Source organism: Tarenaya hassleriana, unplaced genomic scaffold (assembly GCF_000463585.1).
Source record: "Tarenaya hassleriana unplaced genomic scaffold, ASM46358v1 Cleome30, whole genome shotgun sequence".
Lineage (NCBI taxonomy): Eukaryota > Viridiplantae > Streptophyta > Magnoliopsida > Brassicales > Cleomaceae > Tarenaya > Tarenaya hassleriana.
The window spans coordinates 1,261,387-1,278,732 of NW_010966178.1; the positions used below are offsets into that span (position 1 = coordinate 1,261,387).

Here is a 17,346-nt window from a genome sequence, read left to right on the forward strand (position 1 = left end):
GGGCCAGTCTCTACCGGCGACCGAGCTTCCCGGTGTTTCTTCTTGGCTGGTTCGTCTCGTTTTTTCTCTCTCTTCTACGTCTTTTTTTATTATTATTATTCGAAAAAAAAATCGCCTTTACCACCAGATTATATACATTTTTTCCATCGTTAAAACTCTATATGGATTCTGGGCATTGATTTGTGAAACCTTTAAGAGGTTTGTTTACATGGGGGAAAAAAATGAAAGCTACCGTCTTTATTATCTGAAAGGAATGAAAATTCGTAGAACAATCTGCAATTATAATAAAGTTTGAGGGTTAATTTTTTGAAACAAAACAATATTTACCGCCAAAAAAGATCACTTTGGGGAAGTGGGAAGGGTAAAACCGTAATTTCTTCCAGGTCAAGATCCTGATGGAAACGCTGAACAAGAGGATGGTGGAGCCACGACGGGGATGTTTTGCACTGCCGGCGACGGATCTCCACAAGACGGCCGTCGGAGGAATCATATACGTGACGGTGGTATCGGGAAGTCGAATTTACCGAAATGCTCCTCGAGGGAGCCCCCCGAGGGAGGGATCGGGTGTGCAGAGGTGCGTGGAGGTCGAGCTCGAGCAGCTGTCGAGGAAGACGGAAGCAAAGTGGGGACCTAATCCTACGTGGCAGTCGACGTTCAACATGATATTGCACGACACGACGGGCATTCTCAGATTCAATCTTTACGAGATCGATCCCGGGAATGTTAGATATGACTGTCTCTCCAGCTGTGAAGTTAAGGTAAGGTTTCAGTTACTTTGTTTATGTTCCTTCTTGTTCTTGTTCTTTCTTCGTCCTTTTCCTGTTGAAGGAAATTCTCTCGGATTCTGAAATTTACATAAATGTTTTCGGGTGAATTCCATCATTTTTATGAAAAAAATCGACTTCTTTTGGGGGAAATTTAGACTACTTTCTTTCTTCCTTTTTTCCTTTTGCAAGAACTAGGAGTTCTTAGACTTGCAAACTTTTGTTTTTGGATTCGCTCTTTTTTTTGGTGGATTTCGTTGTTTTTATGAAAATGTTTCGCCTTTTTACGGGAATTTCGGATTTACTCCTCACGTTTTTATATAGAAATGACATAACTGTATGACGAGGCGATTGTATTGCCCGCATATGGTTTTTCATTGTGAACCCTATTTTCAGACAACATCACGGTATGCTAGATCTTTTAACTAGATTCAGTTTGGTGTAGATAATTGGTTATGTTCAGTTTGGTTTATCTTGGCTTTGGCCGATTTGGATTCGCAAAATTTGTATCGTAACGAGACAGAAATAAAATTCCTTTTTGTATTCGGTAGCGGAATTTCTCTTTTAGTTTGAAGGAAATCTAATTTCAATTCAGTTTCCTTCTGATTATTTCGGACTTGGTTCATTTCGAGATATGTCGGACCAAATTAAAACTGATATAAGGTTAATGTTACTCATTTAGTCCTTTTGGTTAATAGCTGTTAGTTCCTTCCCGTTAAAAGCCGTTAATAACCGTCTCGAATAATGTCGGAATGTGTATAGATGAGATATGTGGGGGACGATTCGACGATATTTTGGGCCGTGGGAACTGATAACGGCGTAATCGCGAAACATGCGGAGTTTTGCGGACAAGAAGTCGAGATGGTTGTTCCCTTCGAAGGACTTAGCTCCGGTGAGGTAATTTAACAGACCTTCTATAATTTTTCATGAATGTATTTCCTTTCGGTTAATATATCGTTGCGTTTTCGGATCAGCCCGATACTCAGGTCGAAACCGAACCTAAAATATCCGATGTTGAAGGGTGATTTTTTATCAAATCGGTTATGTAGGGGCGAAAAGTGGAAAATGTGAATTCTATGAAGCTGTGAATTCATGCTCAAAAAGTCATGTTGTATTGATTTTTATGGTATTTCGTTTTGAACCCCATTTTCTTCCGGTGTTTCTGATTGAACCCCTTAATTTCGCTTTCGTTTGTTGAAGCTGACGGTTCGGCTGGTTCTGAAAGAATGGCATTTCTCCGACGGTTCGCATAGTTTGAGCAGCATTCACCAGACCTCGTCGCAATTGTTCGATGGCTCTTCGAACTTTCTGGCAAAGACTGGCCGGAAAATCACCGTCACGGTCTTGGCGGGAAAGAACCTCGTCTTGAAAGACAAGAACGGAAAATGCGACGCCTTTGTCAAATTACACTACGGAAAGGTACATTATCATTCTATTGAATCCCTTCTTTCGTTCTTTTTTATATATGCAACGAATGTTTTTGTTCGTTCCGACCCGAGGGAGCAACCGAGTTGCGGGTTATGAATATTTAACGCGAATTTGCAGTAGATTTTGAAACGATAATAGCCTAAAATTGTGAATCTTATCAGTTATTTTCGGGATCAGAACCTGCGGATACCCCGAATATTTCGGTTTAAGTAAAAACATCGAATTCCAATACCCAAAAAAAATCCGGTTCGGGTAATGAAAATCAGTTAAAACTAGAGAAAAAAAATCAGTAGCTTTGTATTTTCTGTTGGATCTTTCTTCTCAAAGTTTCAATCTTTTAGGCTACCGAATTTCCAAAATCCTTTTCCCTTCTTGATGATCCTTTTATTTCCCAAAAAAATATATTTTTCCTTTTTTTTTTCCGGGTGCAGTCTATACAGAGGACGAAGGCCGTAAACGCAGCGGAATGCGTTTGGAATCAGAAGTTCGAATTCGAGGAGCTAACGGGAGGAGAGTATCTGAAGGTAAAATGCTACAGAGAGGAGATTCTCGGGACGGAAAACCTCGGTTCCGCGAGCTTAAACCTTCAAGGAATCCAGAACGGCGAAATGCATATATGGGTTCCCCTCGAAGACGTTAATTCCGGCGAGCTCGAGCTCCTTATCGAAGCGACAAAACCCGAATTCGGAGAAGTACATAATTGCTCATCAGAAGAAGAACCTATATATTTTTCTGACAACATATTTAAGTTTTCTTTTTCGTTTTCTATGTTTGTTGTCTTAGGCGGAGTCGGGTAAAGGGTTGATCGAACTGGTCCTCGTCGAAGCGCGGGACCTCGTGGCCGCGGATCTTCGAGGAACGAGTGATCCGTACGTGAGAGTTCATTATGGGGACAAGAAACAAAGTACAAAGGTATGTAGTAAGATCATGTAAGAACTCTATGGATGTGAATCTTTAAGACATTCTTAAGATTCTATCTCTTGAGCGGTTTCAGGTGATTTACAAGACGCTAAACCCGAAATGGAACCAAACTATGGAGTTCCCGGATGACGGGAGCTCGTTGGAACTGCACGTTAAGGACCACAACGCTCTGCTCCCGACATCGAGCATCGGGAGTTGTGTCGTGGAATACCAACGGTTGCCACCTAACGAGACATCGGACAAGTGGATACCTCTCCAAGGAGTGACACGTGGAGAAATACGGGTCAAGATCACGAGGAAAGTCCCTGAGCTCCCGAAACGCCCGAGCGCTGATTCGGGATCTCCTTTCAACAAAGCACAGTTGATCTCGAACCAGGTTCGTACTCAATACCCCTAATACAATGACTGTACAAACAGAAAATTTCCTTGAAAAATTAGTATATGTATCAATTAAAACCGAACCGAACAGAAACCGAATCGAATTCAATATAAAGACTCAATGATTATACATTTTCTAAAACCAAAATAGTTGATTTCGAATAGAAACCCGAACCAAACTGAATTCAATATTAAAACTTAAAAGTTGTAGTTTTCTTAAAACCGAAATAATCGAATATGAACCGAACAGAAACCCGAAATGGGCACTCATGCCGAAAACGGGGCTCGTCCATTGCGTTTCCTCTGTCTAGATTGTTCTAAGAGCTCGAAAAATGCGTTGATTGCAGATGAAGCAGATGATGGTGAAGTTTCAGAATTTGATCGACGATGGAGATCTGGAAGGACTCTCGGAGGCTCTGGGCGAAATGGAGAGCCTCGAGGATGAACAAGCAGAGTACATGCTCCAACTCCAAACAGAGCAAACTCTTCTCATAAACAAGATCAAGGAGCTCGGCAAAGAGATCCTTAACTCTAACCCGAACCCGAATCTGAATTCTAGCCTGAGCTCGAGCCCGAGTCCATCAAGATCCGGGTCCAGGTCGGGTTTCGGTTCCCGAAAATCGCCGGCTACGGGTGTCTGAATCTACCTGTCAAGTTATTATGCTGTATGTAAAGGCAAATAATGTGTGTAATTGCTAGGATGGACCTTTTCGGTTAGGTTCGGTCCGGGTTCAGGAAGAAATAAAACCGATCTATACTAATTCAATTCAAGATTTGGTCCGGTTTAGGCAAATCGAATCAAACCCAATCATATAGGAGCAGAAGTTGTAATTCTTGTTGTTTAGTCTTAAATAAGATCTGATATACGGACTGTCATTTCTAATTCCAATGTATTTTCTATGAATTGTAGCATATGGTTCGAATTTTATACGGTTTCAGTATTAATTTATTATATAGAAAATAAATTTTTAAAAAATAGCTTTGGATTTTAATCCGTATATAACAGATAAAGTCAAATACATGTCTTATCTAGTGAATCTAGTGGGTGTTTCGGTAAGGTTGTTTGGAATCAAATTGTATCGAATTGAAAAATACGGTTTTTTTTTTTAAATCAAATCGTTCAAAATTGTGGAACGATATTTAAAAAAAAAACTAAATTTTCGGAACCGAATTTTAAAAAAACTCAAAAACCTGATATATTTTTTAGAAGATCTAAAATTTTTTTAACAAAAACTAAAATCGAAACCAAATATAATATATTAACTGATTCATATATATTTTTTTAAAATCGAAAGAAACGGACCAAACTATTCTTGAACCGAACCAAATGTCCCCCTAGTTGTAGGGTTAGAGACCAAAAGCCCGCCCGCCGCCAGTGGGTGGACTTAGATCGACGAAGTGCAGTGATAGAGGAAATCTTTTAATGAGTAATATTTCGACCGGTCTTCGTGAAATGTTCGATGGTTATAATATTAAAACCAATGGAAAAAAAATGTAAACTAATTTACGAAAATGCCATCATTTTCTGTATGGGCCATTTGAAAAATCAAATTAGGCCCTACTAAATGGGCCAAAAAAAGGCCCATTGAAAATATCCCACGCTTTTTGGACTGGGAAATCTTATCCGTATTGTCGAAAAAGACCTCCCCTCTTCAACTTATCCGCCTGCAAATTTTCTCGGCATCCAAACAATGACCGAGAAAATTGAACTTTCCCTCTGAACTCTCCGGGAAAACAAACAATGTCTGTTGTCTCATCGAAATTCACGGAGATGCCGCTGAGAAGCTCTCTCCCTCTGGTCTCGAGCTCACGCTACTACTCGTCTCCTTCGCTCCACGCCTTGCTCTTCTACTCCTCCGCCGCGAAACCGCCATGCCTCATTTTCCGGCCATTTTGTTCTCTCCGTACAAGCGAGCGCGGAAACAGGAGCCACAACAAACACCGTGGGGATCACCGGAGCCCTAGGCCCTCCGCTCCGTGGCTCAACAAGTGGTCGCCGTCCTCCCCCGCCGATCACGCTGGAAAGAGAGTGGCCGAGCGCGGAGGCAGAGACAAAGTCCGGCCGGCGGATGCGGAGAAGGAAGCGGAAGTGGATTCGAAGCTCCGGTACTTGGAGCGAGATAGAGGACAGAGTGCGATTGAGAGGATTGTTCTCCGGCTGCGGAACCTGGGGTTAGGATCTGACGACGACGAGGACGACGAAGAGGACGGCGGAGTTATCACCGGAGATGAGACGCCGGTGACCGGAGAGGAGAGATTGGGGGATTTGCTAAGGAGGGAGTGGGTGAGGCCTGATTTTATGTTGGCTGAGAGTGACGAGAGTGACGATGATGATATGCTATTGCCATGGGAGAAGGAGGAAGAAGAGACAGTTCAGATGAGCGAAGGAGGTGGAGGAGTAATGGTGAAGAAGAGGAGAGCGAAAGCTCCATCACTAGCGGAGCTTACCATTGAAGATTCTGAGCTGCGAAGGCTGAGGAGGAACGGAATGTATCTGAGGGAAAGGATCAATGTGCCTAAAGCAGGGCTTACACAGGCGGTGATGGAGAAGATCTATGACAAGTGGAGGAAGGATGAGCTAGTTAGGCTCAAGTTTCATGAAGTCCTCGCTCGAGACATGAAGACAGCCCATGAGATCGTCGAGGTAAGTTCAACTCGCAACCTTGTCTGAATCCGGGTTTTGGTCGGGTTGCTGTTTTAGAAGATTGGTATGGCTTTCTTGGTCGCTTTAAAGAGTATTTATTTATGACGAGCTTGAAGAGAGAGTTACTATGATTTGATTGGAAAAACCGTAGCTTTATCCATACGATCTCTTTTGGGGATTTTAGCTGAATTCTGAAGGACTTAAGCTCAACTTAAGGTTAGGAATAGACAACTAAACTAATCTGTAGATGAAGAGAATGGTTGTTCTTAACTTATTGAAAGGTGGTAGCTTTTTGAAAGAGGCATGATCTTCTTGAGGAACGGATAAATCTGTTGTGAGACACATGTCTCGAGTTTGAGGTTTTGAGTAGACAAGTAATGTCAATGGAGTTCAAAAGAGAAAGTTTTCATGATTCTGTTGGGAATGTCTGTATACCACAGACATGGCTAAATTTCAGTCTTGGAATAGACAAACTGATTACATTACTCTCATGAGCAGCGTCGAACTGGCGGATTGGTCATATGGAGGGCAGGAAGTGTAATAGTAGTTTACCGTGGAAGTAATTCTCGAGAACCATCGATGATGACCGAACCCGTGGCCCAACCAGGACAAACGCTTTTCGTCCCAGATGTATCTTCTGCTGGCAATGAAGCAGCAAAGGCTGACGATAACCGAACTCCGGTTTTGGAAGTTAAAGATCCGATTGTGAAGAACCCGGTCCCTGTGAAGAACATGACAGAAGAAGAAGTTGAATTTAACAGTCTATTGGACAGCTTAGGCCCCCGTTTTCATGAGTGGTGGGGTACTGGGGTGGTACCTGTAGATGCTGATTTGCTTCCTCCTAAAATTCCCGGGTATAAAACACCTTTCAGGCTTCTTCCTACTGGGATGAGATCAAATTTGACAAATGCTGAGATGACTAATCTCAGGAAAGTTGCTAAAGCTCTTCCTTGCCATTTTGCTCTCGGTAAGGTTCATTTCCGACTTCTAGTTGTTTTGTTTCTCTGTACTGTTTTTTTTTTGTGATTAAGTTTATTGCTTGAATATTTCATTTCACAGGTCGAAACAGGAATCACCAAGGATTAGCAGTTGCGATACTCAAGCTTTGGGAGAAAAGTTTAGTAGTAAAGATCGCTGTGAAGCGAGGTATACAGAATACAAATAACAAACTGATGGCTGATGAGCTCAAGGTATATGCTATCCTTTTTCTCTAATGATGTTTGTCAGGAAATTAATAGTTAATATAAAAATGAAATGATCTATGTCAACCTCCTAAGCATAGTTTCTGATGAATAGCTAGGAACGTACATTGTGTAATATATATCTGTATCTGGACTCATAATTTGACAGAAACATCACATCTGGCAATTACAAAAGTATTATATGGTGATTCTGCGGGGATCTATAACTTTCAAGATTTAGCGTTGTTACGTTGCACACACCTTATGTTACATATTCTATGTTGTTTGCATCAAGCTTCCGTATTTTAATAGTGAAGCTACAGAAAATATAGGATCCACTTTGTTGGACCTAGAACCTGTAATAGTATTAAATGAATTCACGGGTTCAACGGATTACAATATAATTGCAACAAGTTCATTGGTTAATGGGTTTTTGCTTGCTTGAGGAGGATCTGAATGATCATTACTTATATATCCAAAGTAGAAAATTTTGGCGTGCAAGGCCAAGTTTATTCATTTTATTTCCTTGACTCTTTGTTATAGACATTAACAGGAGGCGTGTTACTGCTCAGAAACAAGTATTACATTGTCATGTACCGTGGGAAGGACTTCCTTCCTTCAGGCGTAGCAGCTACTTTGGCAGAAAGAGAAGGATTAACCAAACAGATTCAAGATGTCGAAGAGAGAGTGAGAAATCGAGAAATAGATTCTGATGCTCAACCAGTTGCAGAAGAAATGCCGGCTCAAGCTGGTACTCTGGCTGAGTTTTATGAAGCTCAAGCCCGATGGGGAAGAGAGATTTCTCCAGATGAGCGTGAAAAGATGATCGAAGAAGCTTCCAGGGCTGCCCGTGCCAGAGTTGTCAAACGAATTCAACACAAACTAGACATTGTGAGTAGATCTTATTTCTCTTTCTCTCCTTAATCTGGAATCTTATTTATATAAAGTTGAAGTATCTCGTTTGTTGGTTGCCCGGTGTAACAGGCACAAACCAAATTGCATAGAGCAGAGAACCTACTGTCTAAAGTAGAATCTTCTATGATTCCGAGCGGACCTGATTATGATCAAGAGGTCATCTCTGAGGAGGAAAGGGTTATGTTCCGAAAAGTCGGCTTAAAAATGAAAGCATACTTACCGTTAGGTAAGCTTTATTCCTTTAGCTGTTGTAGCTTTAGTTTTGTGTTTCAGGTTCTTCTCAGGTTTGTCTCATAGCTGTGAGATCTCGCCTTTTGTTTGGTTTTTAGCTATTGAAGATTAAAAAAATGCTTTGCTTTTGTAGTTGTTAAATTAAAATCAGAAGCCACCACATTCATAGTGTAAGTTAAGGAAGAATTTTTAAGACCAAAATCTTTTGGTGAAAAAAGAAAATCTAAGTCTTCTACTTAAAAAGTATTCAAGAATAAAGTTGATTATCCTGAGACATTTCAGTTTTACTAACAAACCTGAGCATTTTTTTCGTGAACCTAATAAGGTATCCGAGGTGTTTTCGATGGGGTGATAGAGAATATGCATCTGCATTGGAAGCACAGAGAGTTGGTGAAGCTAATAACGAAGCAGAAGAACCTTGCATTTGTTGAGGATACAGCTCGGTTACTTGAATACGAGAGTGGTGGAGTTCTTGTGGCCATTGAAAAGGTTCCAAAGGGATTTGCTCTTATTTATTACCGAGGCAAGAATTACCGGAGACCCATTAGCTTGAGGCCGAGAAACCTTCTGACCAAAGCAAAAGCGTTAAAGCGTTCCATTGCAATGCAACGCCATGAGGTTAAAAACTTTCCACATTCTGAGTCTTCATATAACTTTTTATATAAGAACTAAGAAGCTGGCCGTACTCTGTTTATTTATTAAAAAATAACTCACTTTCCTTTGTAACAGGCGCTTAGTCAGCATATTGCGGAACTGGAGAAAACTACAGAACAGATGCAAAAGGAACTGGTAAGTGCTTGCTTGCTTGCTTCCTCATCCGTGGTCTTTCAGTCCAGTTTTTACAGGCCATGCTCTCTTCTGCCATGTCTACTTCATTGTATTTTGATGGCCTATGCAGAATGAGAAGAACCCAACTTACAATGAATCAGAATGGGAGAATGATGACAACGGCGACGACGGCGATGATGATGGTGTTGAGAGTGAAAGTAATGAAACGGACGAAGATTCTGCATTATAAGCCATCAATTTAAGAAGCTGTAACATGTTGAGGGGTTTTTTTTTGGGTCAATTTCACGGGAGCAGATTAACGGATGCACTCAGGTAGGCCCGGTCTTCGTAGCCTTGCTGTTATACTATTTTTGCGTTTCTTATAAGTACATCTTCTTATTTGCTTAATTCATAAAGCATACAGCACTATTTTGGCGTTTGATAGTTTTATCATAACAATTTGATAAGTGTTTATACGTATGTGTTTAGTGCTTTGTATTGGTTCATTGTATCTAGACTATAGTTGTGTGTGTTTGGATATGTTGGTTAGTGGTTAGTTTCAGCATTTTTTAGCTATAAATCCAGGTTAGAAGGGTTAGAAGGGACTATGCAGAATTTTCAGAAAGGTTTAGGGTTTGTATGGGATAGAGAGTTGGGATCATCCAAGGTTATATTCAGGTTTCGGAGTTGAAAAAAGGCGCGATTTGTGCTGGAAAGTTGAGTTTCAGATTCAGAAACTTACCACAATCTCAATTTGCTTCAATTCAGTTGCCAGGGGATCTTTTATATAGGAAGATTTACATGGGCTGGAGTGTTATTGCTGACGTTTAACGTTAAATGAATCGTTCTAGTTCAGGGCATTCAGCTAGGCCTAGGCGAATTTTTTTTTTTTCCGAGTCGGCCCCGAGTTGTGAAATAGGGAATGCTTTTTTTGTGTGTGTGTTGATACAGGAACATGTTGGACAAAAGTGAGAGAGGAGTAAATGCAGCAGATTCAGAACCTGAATCAGAGACATATTCTCTCATTCATCAACTCATGGAAGACAAAAGGCAGATCTGCTCAAATCATGGATCAAGAGTGTACATACACATTCAGGAGGAAGAAGAAGAAGAAAAACGGGTCAGGATTTTTTTTTCCAGCAAATCTTTGTTCATCCTGAATTTGGTTGTTCATAACTTTGTGAGATGAACGAAATTGGAATTTTGGATCTGCTTCTTTTGCATTTTTTCCCGTCTGAATTCTTCTAAAATCTCAGCATATATATATATATATATATATGCCTTCAGAAATATAGTTTCTGCTAGAGAACGTATCACCAGAGAGATGGAAGTGAAGTTACTTGTGGTCACTGTAAGGTTATTTTAATTTGATTAGTAAAGCGTATTGTTATGAATGGTAAAAGTTGTTATATATATGACTTTGTTTATCTGTTTGCCAATGCCATTTGTGATTTAGAAAAATGTTAAACGATTTGTAAAAAAAAAACTATTAATTACCTTCGAGGGGGCAAGTCACGATGAAATTTATGGATTTTATTTATTATCTTATGTCCTAATTTTATATAATCACCAACCAAATACATCACATTATTACAGCATGCAGATTTCAATTGCATCTGAAGCCAACAAGAATAAAAAATAAAAAATAGCACATGAGCATATATGCAGTGAAGGATTCTGCCAATGCCTTCAGAAATATAGTTTCTGCTAGAGAACGTATCACCAGAGAGATGGAAGTGAAGTTACTTGTGGTCACTGTAAGGTTATTTTAATTTGATTAGTAAAGCGTATTGTTATGAATGGTAAAAGTTGTTATATATATGACTTTGTTTATCTGTTTGCCAATGCCATTTGTGATTTAGAAAAATGTTAAACGATTTGTAAAAAAAAAACTATTAATTACCTTCGAGGGGGCAAGTCACGATGAAATTTATGGATTTTATTTATTATCTTATGTCCTAATTTTATATAATCACCAACCAAATACATCACATTATTACAGCATGCAGATTTCAATTGCATCTGAAGCCAACAAGAATAAAAAATAAAAAATAGCACATGAGCATATATGCAGTGAAGGATTCTGCCAGTGAACAACTTATTGGCAAAAGCATTTGCCAAAATCAGACACAGTGGCTGTCTCTGAAAGCTGCGACTGCATTTGTTTTCATGATTTTTTTTTCCTGGAACTGGTCTGTCTGATCGAACTTTGGCAGCATAGAGAGAAGCTCCATTCGCAGGTTTGCATCTGACGATTGCCTTTGGCAAGAAAAATGTTCAAGGGATCAGATGAAATCCTTCTTGTTATGCCCAAATGAAACCCAAACTGCAAGTCAAATGAACGCTAACTCGAATCAAAGAAGGAAATGTAAATCCAATCAGAAACCCGTCACGGAATCAATCAGATCTATAAACTTGATTCGGTAGCACGTTCATTACCTGGATTCGGTGATTCAAAGAGCATCAGGTCCCAAATTCAATCGCCATTGAAGAAGGGTAAGCAAGCTCTTAGGATAACACCTCCCCTAAAATTGGCATGGCTGAACCCCATGCCGAAAGAATGCTTTTTGCTCTGTTAATCAAATGAAAGTGAAACACAAGCCCGAGTGAAACAAAACGAATCAGCATAAGAAAAACAAAACTTTTTTTTCTTCCGAAAAGAGCCTTCTACCTCACGAAACCCGGGATCAGGAATCAATCACAAAACCAGAAATCATTCTGGAACTATCGGTCAGTTCAGGATTTGGATTTAGCATGGGCATAGCATACTGCATCCTCCAGTGCCTTGGCTGCCTCAGGACAGCTCTTTAACCTACTCTTCGACAGAGCTTGCCTCACAATATCGCAAGTCACCTCATCCGGACCAGAGTTATTCCTCACCATATCTTTGAGAAACTCGGTAACATCATTAAGATTGCCTCTCTTCAACATCATCACCAGTGTCTGGTTATAAACCACTGATCTGGGCACAACACTGTTCTGCTTCATAAGGGCCCATTGCTCAAACACTTTCTCTTGGTTCCCCTCTCTACAATGACCACTAATATACGCCCCGTATGTGAAAGCATCCGGTTTCAGGCCCAGACTGAACATATCCCGGACTAAATGATTCACATTCGAAATTAAACCGCGTTTTAAGCACCCGAGTATTAAGATGTTATATGTTGCAATGTCTGGGACAAACCCAGATTCTCTCATGTATTTGTAAAGTAGTAAAGCCCGTCGAGGCTGCCTGTTTTTGCAGAGTTTGTCCAACAACAGGTTGAATGTCACAGTCGTAGGCTTCGGCCCATTCCTCGTCATATTCTCCAATAGACTTAGACAGTCCGAGAATTTCTCAAACGTACAGAACCAAGAACTATAGCTGATAACATCGAGTTCTACGCCTCGATGCTCCATCTGGCAGAGAACTTTACGTCTCAGAGCAGAGTTCCCTTGTTTGCAGGCTGCAGAGAATAATGTGTTGAAGGAAACAATGTCAGGGCCATAGCCGTTGCTGGTCCATTGAAACCGGTCTAACAGCCCCACCGCCTCTTCCAGGTTGTTCTCTCTGCAAAAACCATGTAGTATGATGTTGTAGGATACATTACTCGGCTTAACCCCTGTTTCTATCATTCTGTTCAGGATATCCAAAGCCTCTTTCGATCTGTTGACTAGACACAGAGATCGTAAGATTATATTACAAACGACCAAATCAACCTCACACCCTTTTGATATCTCGTTAAGCAAAAATTCGAGAACCCATTTCTGTTTGCCCTTATTCAGAAACCCACCACCGAGAGCAGCATACGTGAAAGGATCCGGAGAAAAGCCCTTCTCATCCATAATCTGAAGGAGCTTGGAAATACCCGAAACACTCCCCCTTTTACTTTGCTCCCGTAGCATCACATTGTACAAGTACAAATCTGCTTCACACCCATCTTTCTCCATTTCGGCCCATATCTTCCTCGCTTTAACGACATTGCCACTGTCATAGAGAGACTTAAGAACTACTGTATACGTCTTCACATTCGGCTTTTGCCCATTACTTCTCATCTCGTTAAGACAATGATACATGTCGTTCAAGCGTCCCGCAAGGCCAAAGCCATAAACCAGGGCGGTGTAAGAACAAGCGTTATGAACAATTCCCAGTTTCCTGATCAAATAGAACAGCCGCAAGGCCGTATCAGTACGATCAGATTTGCACAGAGCCCACAAAATGGGATTATAAGTGTACGGACTACAGAAGTGACCTTTGCCCAGAAGAGCAGAGAACACCAAACAAGCTTCACTGGTCATTCCTAAATCGCAGAGAAGCCAAGTCAAAGCACTCAGTGTCGGTTCCATGGGGATATAACCCAACTCGAGCATAAACTCGAACACTTCAAGTGCATCAACTAAGTTCATAGCTATAATCGATTTCTTCAACATCTTCGACAAAACCGTGAATGAAGGCATGAACCCACTTTGGCACATCTCTCGCGCGAGGAACAGACCGACATTAACGTCCCCGACAACAACTACAGCCGCCCTAAGAAGTGTGTTGAACGTAGAACCGCATGGTTTGGGACCGAATTGCTTCATCCTTGAATAAATGCCCATCATTTCATCCAACGACGCGTGCTTCGATTTCGAGTAATGGTAAATCAGAGCATTGAAATCGTAAACAGTTGGTTTCCCAGGGATGTTCTTCATGAAATTCAAATCCGATAGAGCTTGTCGGAAATCACCAGAAGCCGCATTTCCTTGCATTCTACGACGCAGCTCACCATAATCGAAAGTGCTTGAATCGGTTTCTTCGATGAAAGAGTCGGATTTAAGAGCCAGACTCGAAAGCTTCAAAAGGGCTCTCCCAAATCTCTTGTGGCTTCTTCTATGCGATTGTAGTATGGCGGCAAAAGCACGAAGAGGCATCTCAGGGAAGGATACGCCTCTTTGAAGTCAAGGAAAGGAAAGCAACGGTACATAGGCATTAAGGAAGCGCGAAAAGGGCACAGTTTGGATTCAGAGAAAACGAAAGAGAAACCTGAAAGAAACCACCTTTCAATTCATCCTTACTCAAAAACCCTAAACCAGGAGAGGGGTTTAACCAACAGCTAGTATGGTCCGCAGGGAATTTTGTCCGAAGCAAGCAGACAAAATTATAGGCCCAAATGGCCCAATATGAGTCCAAAACGAAACTACATTAAATAATTATTATTAATGAATTTTTTTAGTAAACATATATATCTTGTTTTATTTTGTATTTTCACCAAATAACCAAAACATATAAATCTTTTGTGATATAAAATTTTGAAACCTTTTGCATTCTTTGGATATTACTTTACAAAATAGTAAATCTAAAAACAAGTTATGAAGAAAAAAAAAGAAATGGTCGAAATCGGAGGTCATTATTGTTGAACCAGACAATCTCTCTCGACATGTGCAAGTTTGGAAGAAATCTGAACAAGCCCAATTGATCATCAACGACCATGCTTCTGTACATGAACTGGACTCTGAATCAGTGGATGAATGGTCCAGCCCATGGACTGATGTTGGGCTTCTCATGCCGTTAGAAGATTGAAGAATCAAAGGAGACAAAATCGGCAACAATATCTCTACACTTTTCTTTAACAGCATGTGTTTCCTTATTATAAGATACACTTCCTATTTTGTCTACAGATTGTATCACGAGTATACCTTTTTATAAGGCTGATTATCATTCTCTGCAAAATAAGAAAAAAGAGACACGATCTCCAGAACTTCTTGAATCTCCTCTGTTTTTCATCTTCATCAAACGTTAGATTCTCAAATTCTTTCATGGTATCAGAGCTTCTAGGGCGAAATACCAGTTTCTCTTCTATTCTTCCTCCTCTTTGTCTCTGAAACAATGGATAACTCGCTACCCAAACTAATTCCGATCGTGTTTGACGGAAAAAACTACCTGATTTGGTCCAAAGCTGCACAGACAACTCTAACGGGAAGAGGTCTCTGGATTCATGTTCTTCACAGTCAAAATCCAGCCCCTCCGACATCAAGTACGAATACCCAAAGTTCACCGGATGGAGCACAGCAACCGGCAACAGCAACCATGGCGCAGGCTTCCACACTTCCTGATCAAACTACGAGCAAATGGTTTCAGTAAGATCAGCAAGCTTTGGTGGATTATTCAGAGTTCTCTAGCTCCACATATATTGAACAACTATATCTACAGCGAGACCAGCAAAGCCATTTGGGAAAAACTCAAGCTCGTGTATGGGAATCTGTCGAACATGAGTCGAATCTACGAAATCAAAAAGGCTTTGTTCTCAATCCAGCAAGGCGGAAGGCCCTTTGACACGTGTCTCGGCGAAATCAGTAGCTTATGGGCGGAATATGAGCAACTCCGACCTGACACGACAAATTCGAAAACTATTGAGGATCGAAAAGAACAAGACAAGGTATTTTCGATTCTCTCTTGTTTAGATGGGACTTACAACGATCTTGTATACCATGTTCTTAGGCAAGAAAAGATCCCGATCATGGATGAAGTCTGCATGCTCATTCAAAGGGAAGAAGGAAATAGACATCTGTTCACTGGGTCTGTTGAATTAGCTCATCTTATTGCTCAGAAAAACAATCCATCAGGGAACAATGAAGAAGCCCATATATCCAGAAAAAAATTTCATAGCACGTCCAGCAGAGACAAAAAGACCATCACTTGCGAGCACTGCAAGAAACCCGGTCATGATAAAATTAAGTGTTGGTTTCTGCATCCTCATTTGAAATCGCAGCAATACCGCGGCAGAGACGCTCGTAACAAGCCTGCCGCATTCCTCACTCATGAGAATGTCGAAGCTCTCATTCAAGCGCTTCAGTCCATGAATAAAGATCAAGGTAACAACTTCCTTAACTCAATCATTATTGATTCAGGAGTGACTAATCATATGTTTTCTAAATCTGATTTGTTCGAAAATTTGCAAACTATGCTTGGCTCTGTTTCTGTTGCCAATGGGGCTAAGATTCCTATTGTTGGGCATGGTTCTGTTAATCTATTTGATAAAAATATACATGCTCTCTATATGCCGCAACTCAAAACGAACTTGTTATCTATTCCAAAGCTTACTAAAGATTTGGATTGTTCTATCGTTTTCGATGCTAACGAAGTGCGATTTCAGGATACTAGTACTCGGAGAACTTTTGGGAAAGGCGTTCTACACAATAATCTCTATATGCTTGATGCGTGCAACGTCTCTTCGGAATCAGCTTTTAGTGTTCTTTGGCATGCTAGATCAGGCCATCCTCATAATAAAGCTTTAAAAAAATTGTTTCCCAATGTTTCGTTTGATAATAAGACTTGTGATGCTTGTATCTTTGGCAAACATTGTCACTCGGTATTTTCCCCATCTCAAACAGTTTATCACCATTGCTTTGACCTTGTGCATTCCGATGTTTGGACCGCTCCATGTCTTTCTCGTGATAAACAAAAGTATTTCGTTTCTTTTATCGATGAAAAATCTAAATACACTTGGATCACATTGCTTGGGTCGAAGAATGAAGTATTTAAAGCGTTCAAAATTTTTTATGCTTATGTGACTAACCATTACCACACGAGTATCAAGTTTCTTCGAACAGATAACGGCGGTGAATACACAAGTACAACTTTTACCGAGTATCTTCGACAACACGGGATCGTTCATCAAACTTCATGTCCGTACACTCCACAACAAAACGGTGTCGCCGAACGCAAGAACCGTCACCTCTTGGAAGTTGCGCGAACGCTGATGTTTTATCGTAATGTCCCTTTAAAATTTTGGGGAGATGCTTGTTGGTTGTAATACTCTAGGATGATCCATGATATGACATTTTGACTTTGTATTGATTCATTGATTTATGAATGCATTACATTCCCGTTATATGATTGGCATGTTTGTTATATTTCGGTATCCTTGAATCATTATAGAATGATTCTAAACACCCTGGTCAGTTATCATTGTGGGAACAACGATAAATTAAGACTAGCATGAGGTGTGATCGATGCATTGGATGCATATCACAATCATGGGTACTCGTTGTGAACGAGTGACTGGTTGACCCGCATGAGATTATCACATGGACAGAGTCATGACTTAAATCTCATAAAGCGGTTCGTTCTTGGATCCTCAGACCTGAGATGTCT

The 17,346-nt window shown here is 40.6% G+C and overlaps 3 protein-coding genes across 5 annotated transcripts in view; 2 read left to right on the forward strand and 1 right to left on the reverse strand.

Annotated features, from left to right (window-relative positions):
* LOC104820392 (extended synaptotagmin-1) overlaps window positions 1–4,374 on the forward strand; it is a 7,175-nt gene extending 2,801 nt beyond the window's left edge. Inside the window, exons 8-15 of the mRNA XM_010550820.2 lie at window positions 1–49; window positions 384–758; window positions 1,527–1,661; window positions 1,965–2,183; window positions 2,624–2,884; window positions 2,976–3,104; window positions 3,187–3,489; window positions 3,839–4,374. Of these exons, the coding sequence (XP_010549122.1) occupies window positions 1–49; window positions 384–758; window positions 1,527–1,661; window positions 1,965–2,183; window positions 2,624–2,884; window positions 2,976–3,104; window positions 3,187–3,489; window positions 3,839–4,132 (1,765 nt within the window). The 3' untranslated portion in view covers window positions 4,133–4,374. The remainder of the gene's footprint in view (window positions 50–383; window positions 759–1,526; window positions 1,662–1,964; window positions 2,184–2,623; window positions 2,885–2,975; window positions 3,105–3,186; window positions 3,490–3,838) is intronic.
* Window positions 4,375–5,149: 775 nt separating this feature from the next.
* LOC104820393 (CRM-domain containing factor CFM3, chloroplastic/mitochondrial) lies at window positions 5,150–10,471 on the forward strand. Its single transcript, XM_010550821.2, has 9 exons — window positions 5,150–6,135; window positions 6,634–7,102; window positions 7,195–7,325; window positions 7,860–8,207; window positions 8,301–8,457; window positions 8,788–9,080; window positions 9,192–9,251; window positions 9,361–9,563; window positions 10,182–10,471. The coding sequence occupies exons 1-8, from the start codon at window positions 5,233–5,235 to the stop codon at window positions 9,478–9,480; spliced, it is 2,481 nt and encodes an 826-aa protein (XP_010549123.1). The 5' UTR covers window positions 5,150–5,232; the 3' UTR covers window positions 9,481–9,563; window positions 10,182–10,471.
* A 677-nt stretch (window positions 10,472–11,148) lies between these two features.
* On the reverse strand, window positions 11,149–14,277 carry LOC104820394 (pentatricopeptide repeat-containing protein At1g09900-like). Of its 3 annotated transcripts, none has more exons than XM_010550824.1 (3): window positions 11,902–14,277; window positions 11,670–11,802; window positions 11,149–11,489 (listed from the first exon to the last, which is right to left on the reverse strand). In XM_010550824.1, the coding sequence occupies exon 1, from the start codon at window positions 14,121–14,123 to the stop codon at window positions 11,967–11,969; it is 2,157 nt and encodes a 718-aa protein (XP_010549126.1). In that variant the 5' UTR covers window positions 14,124–14,277; the 3' UTR covers window positions 11,149–11,489; window positions 11,670–11,802; window positions 11,902–11,966. The 3 variants fall into 3 exon arrangements, with proteins under 3 accessions (XP_010549126.1, XP_010549124.1, XP_010549125.1); XM_010550822.1 differs by having other exon boundaries at window positions 11,149–11,556; XM_010550823.1 differs by having other exon boundaries at window positions 11,149–11,574.
* Window positions 14,278–17,346: the final 3,069 nt, after the last annotated feature.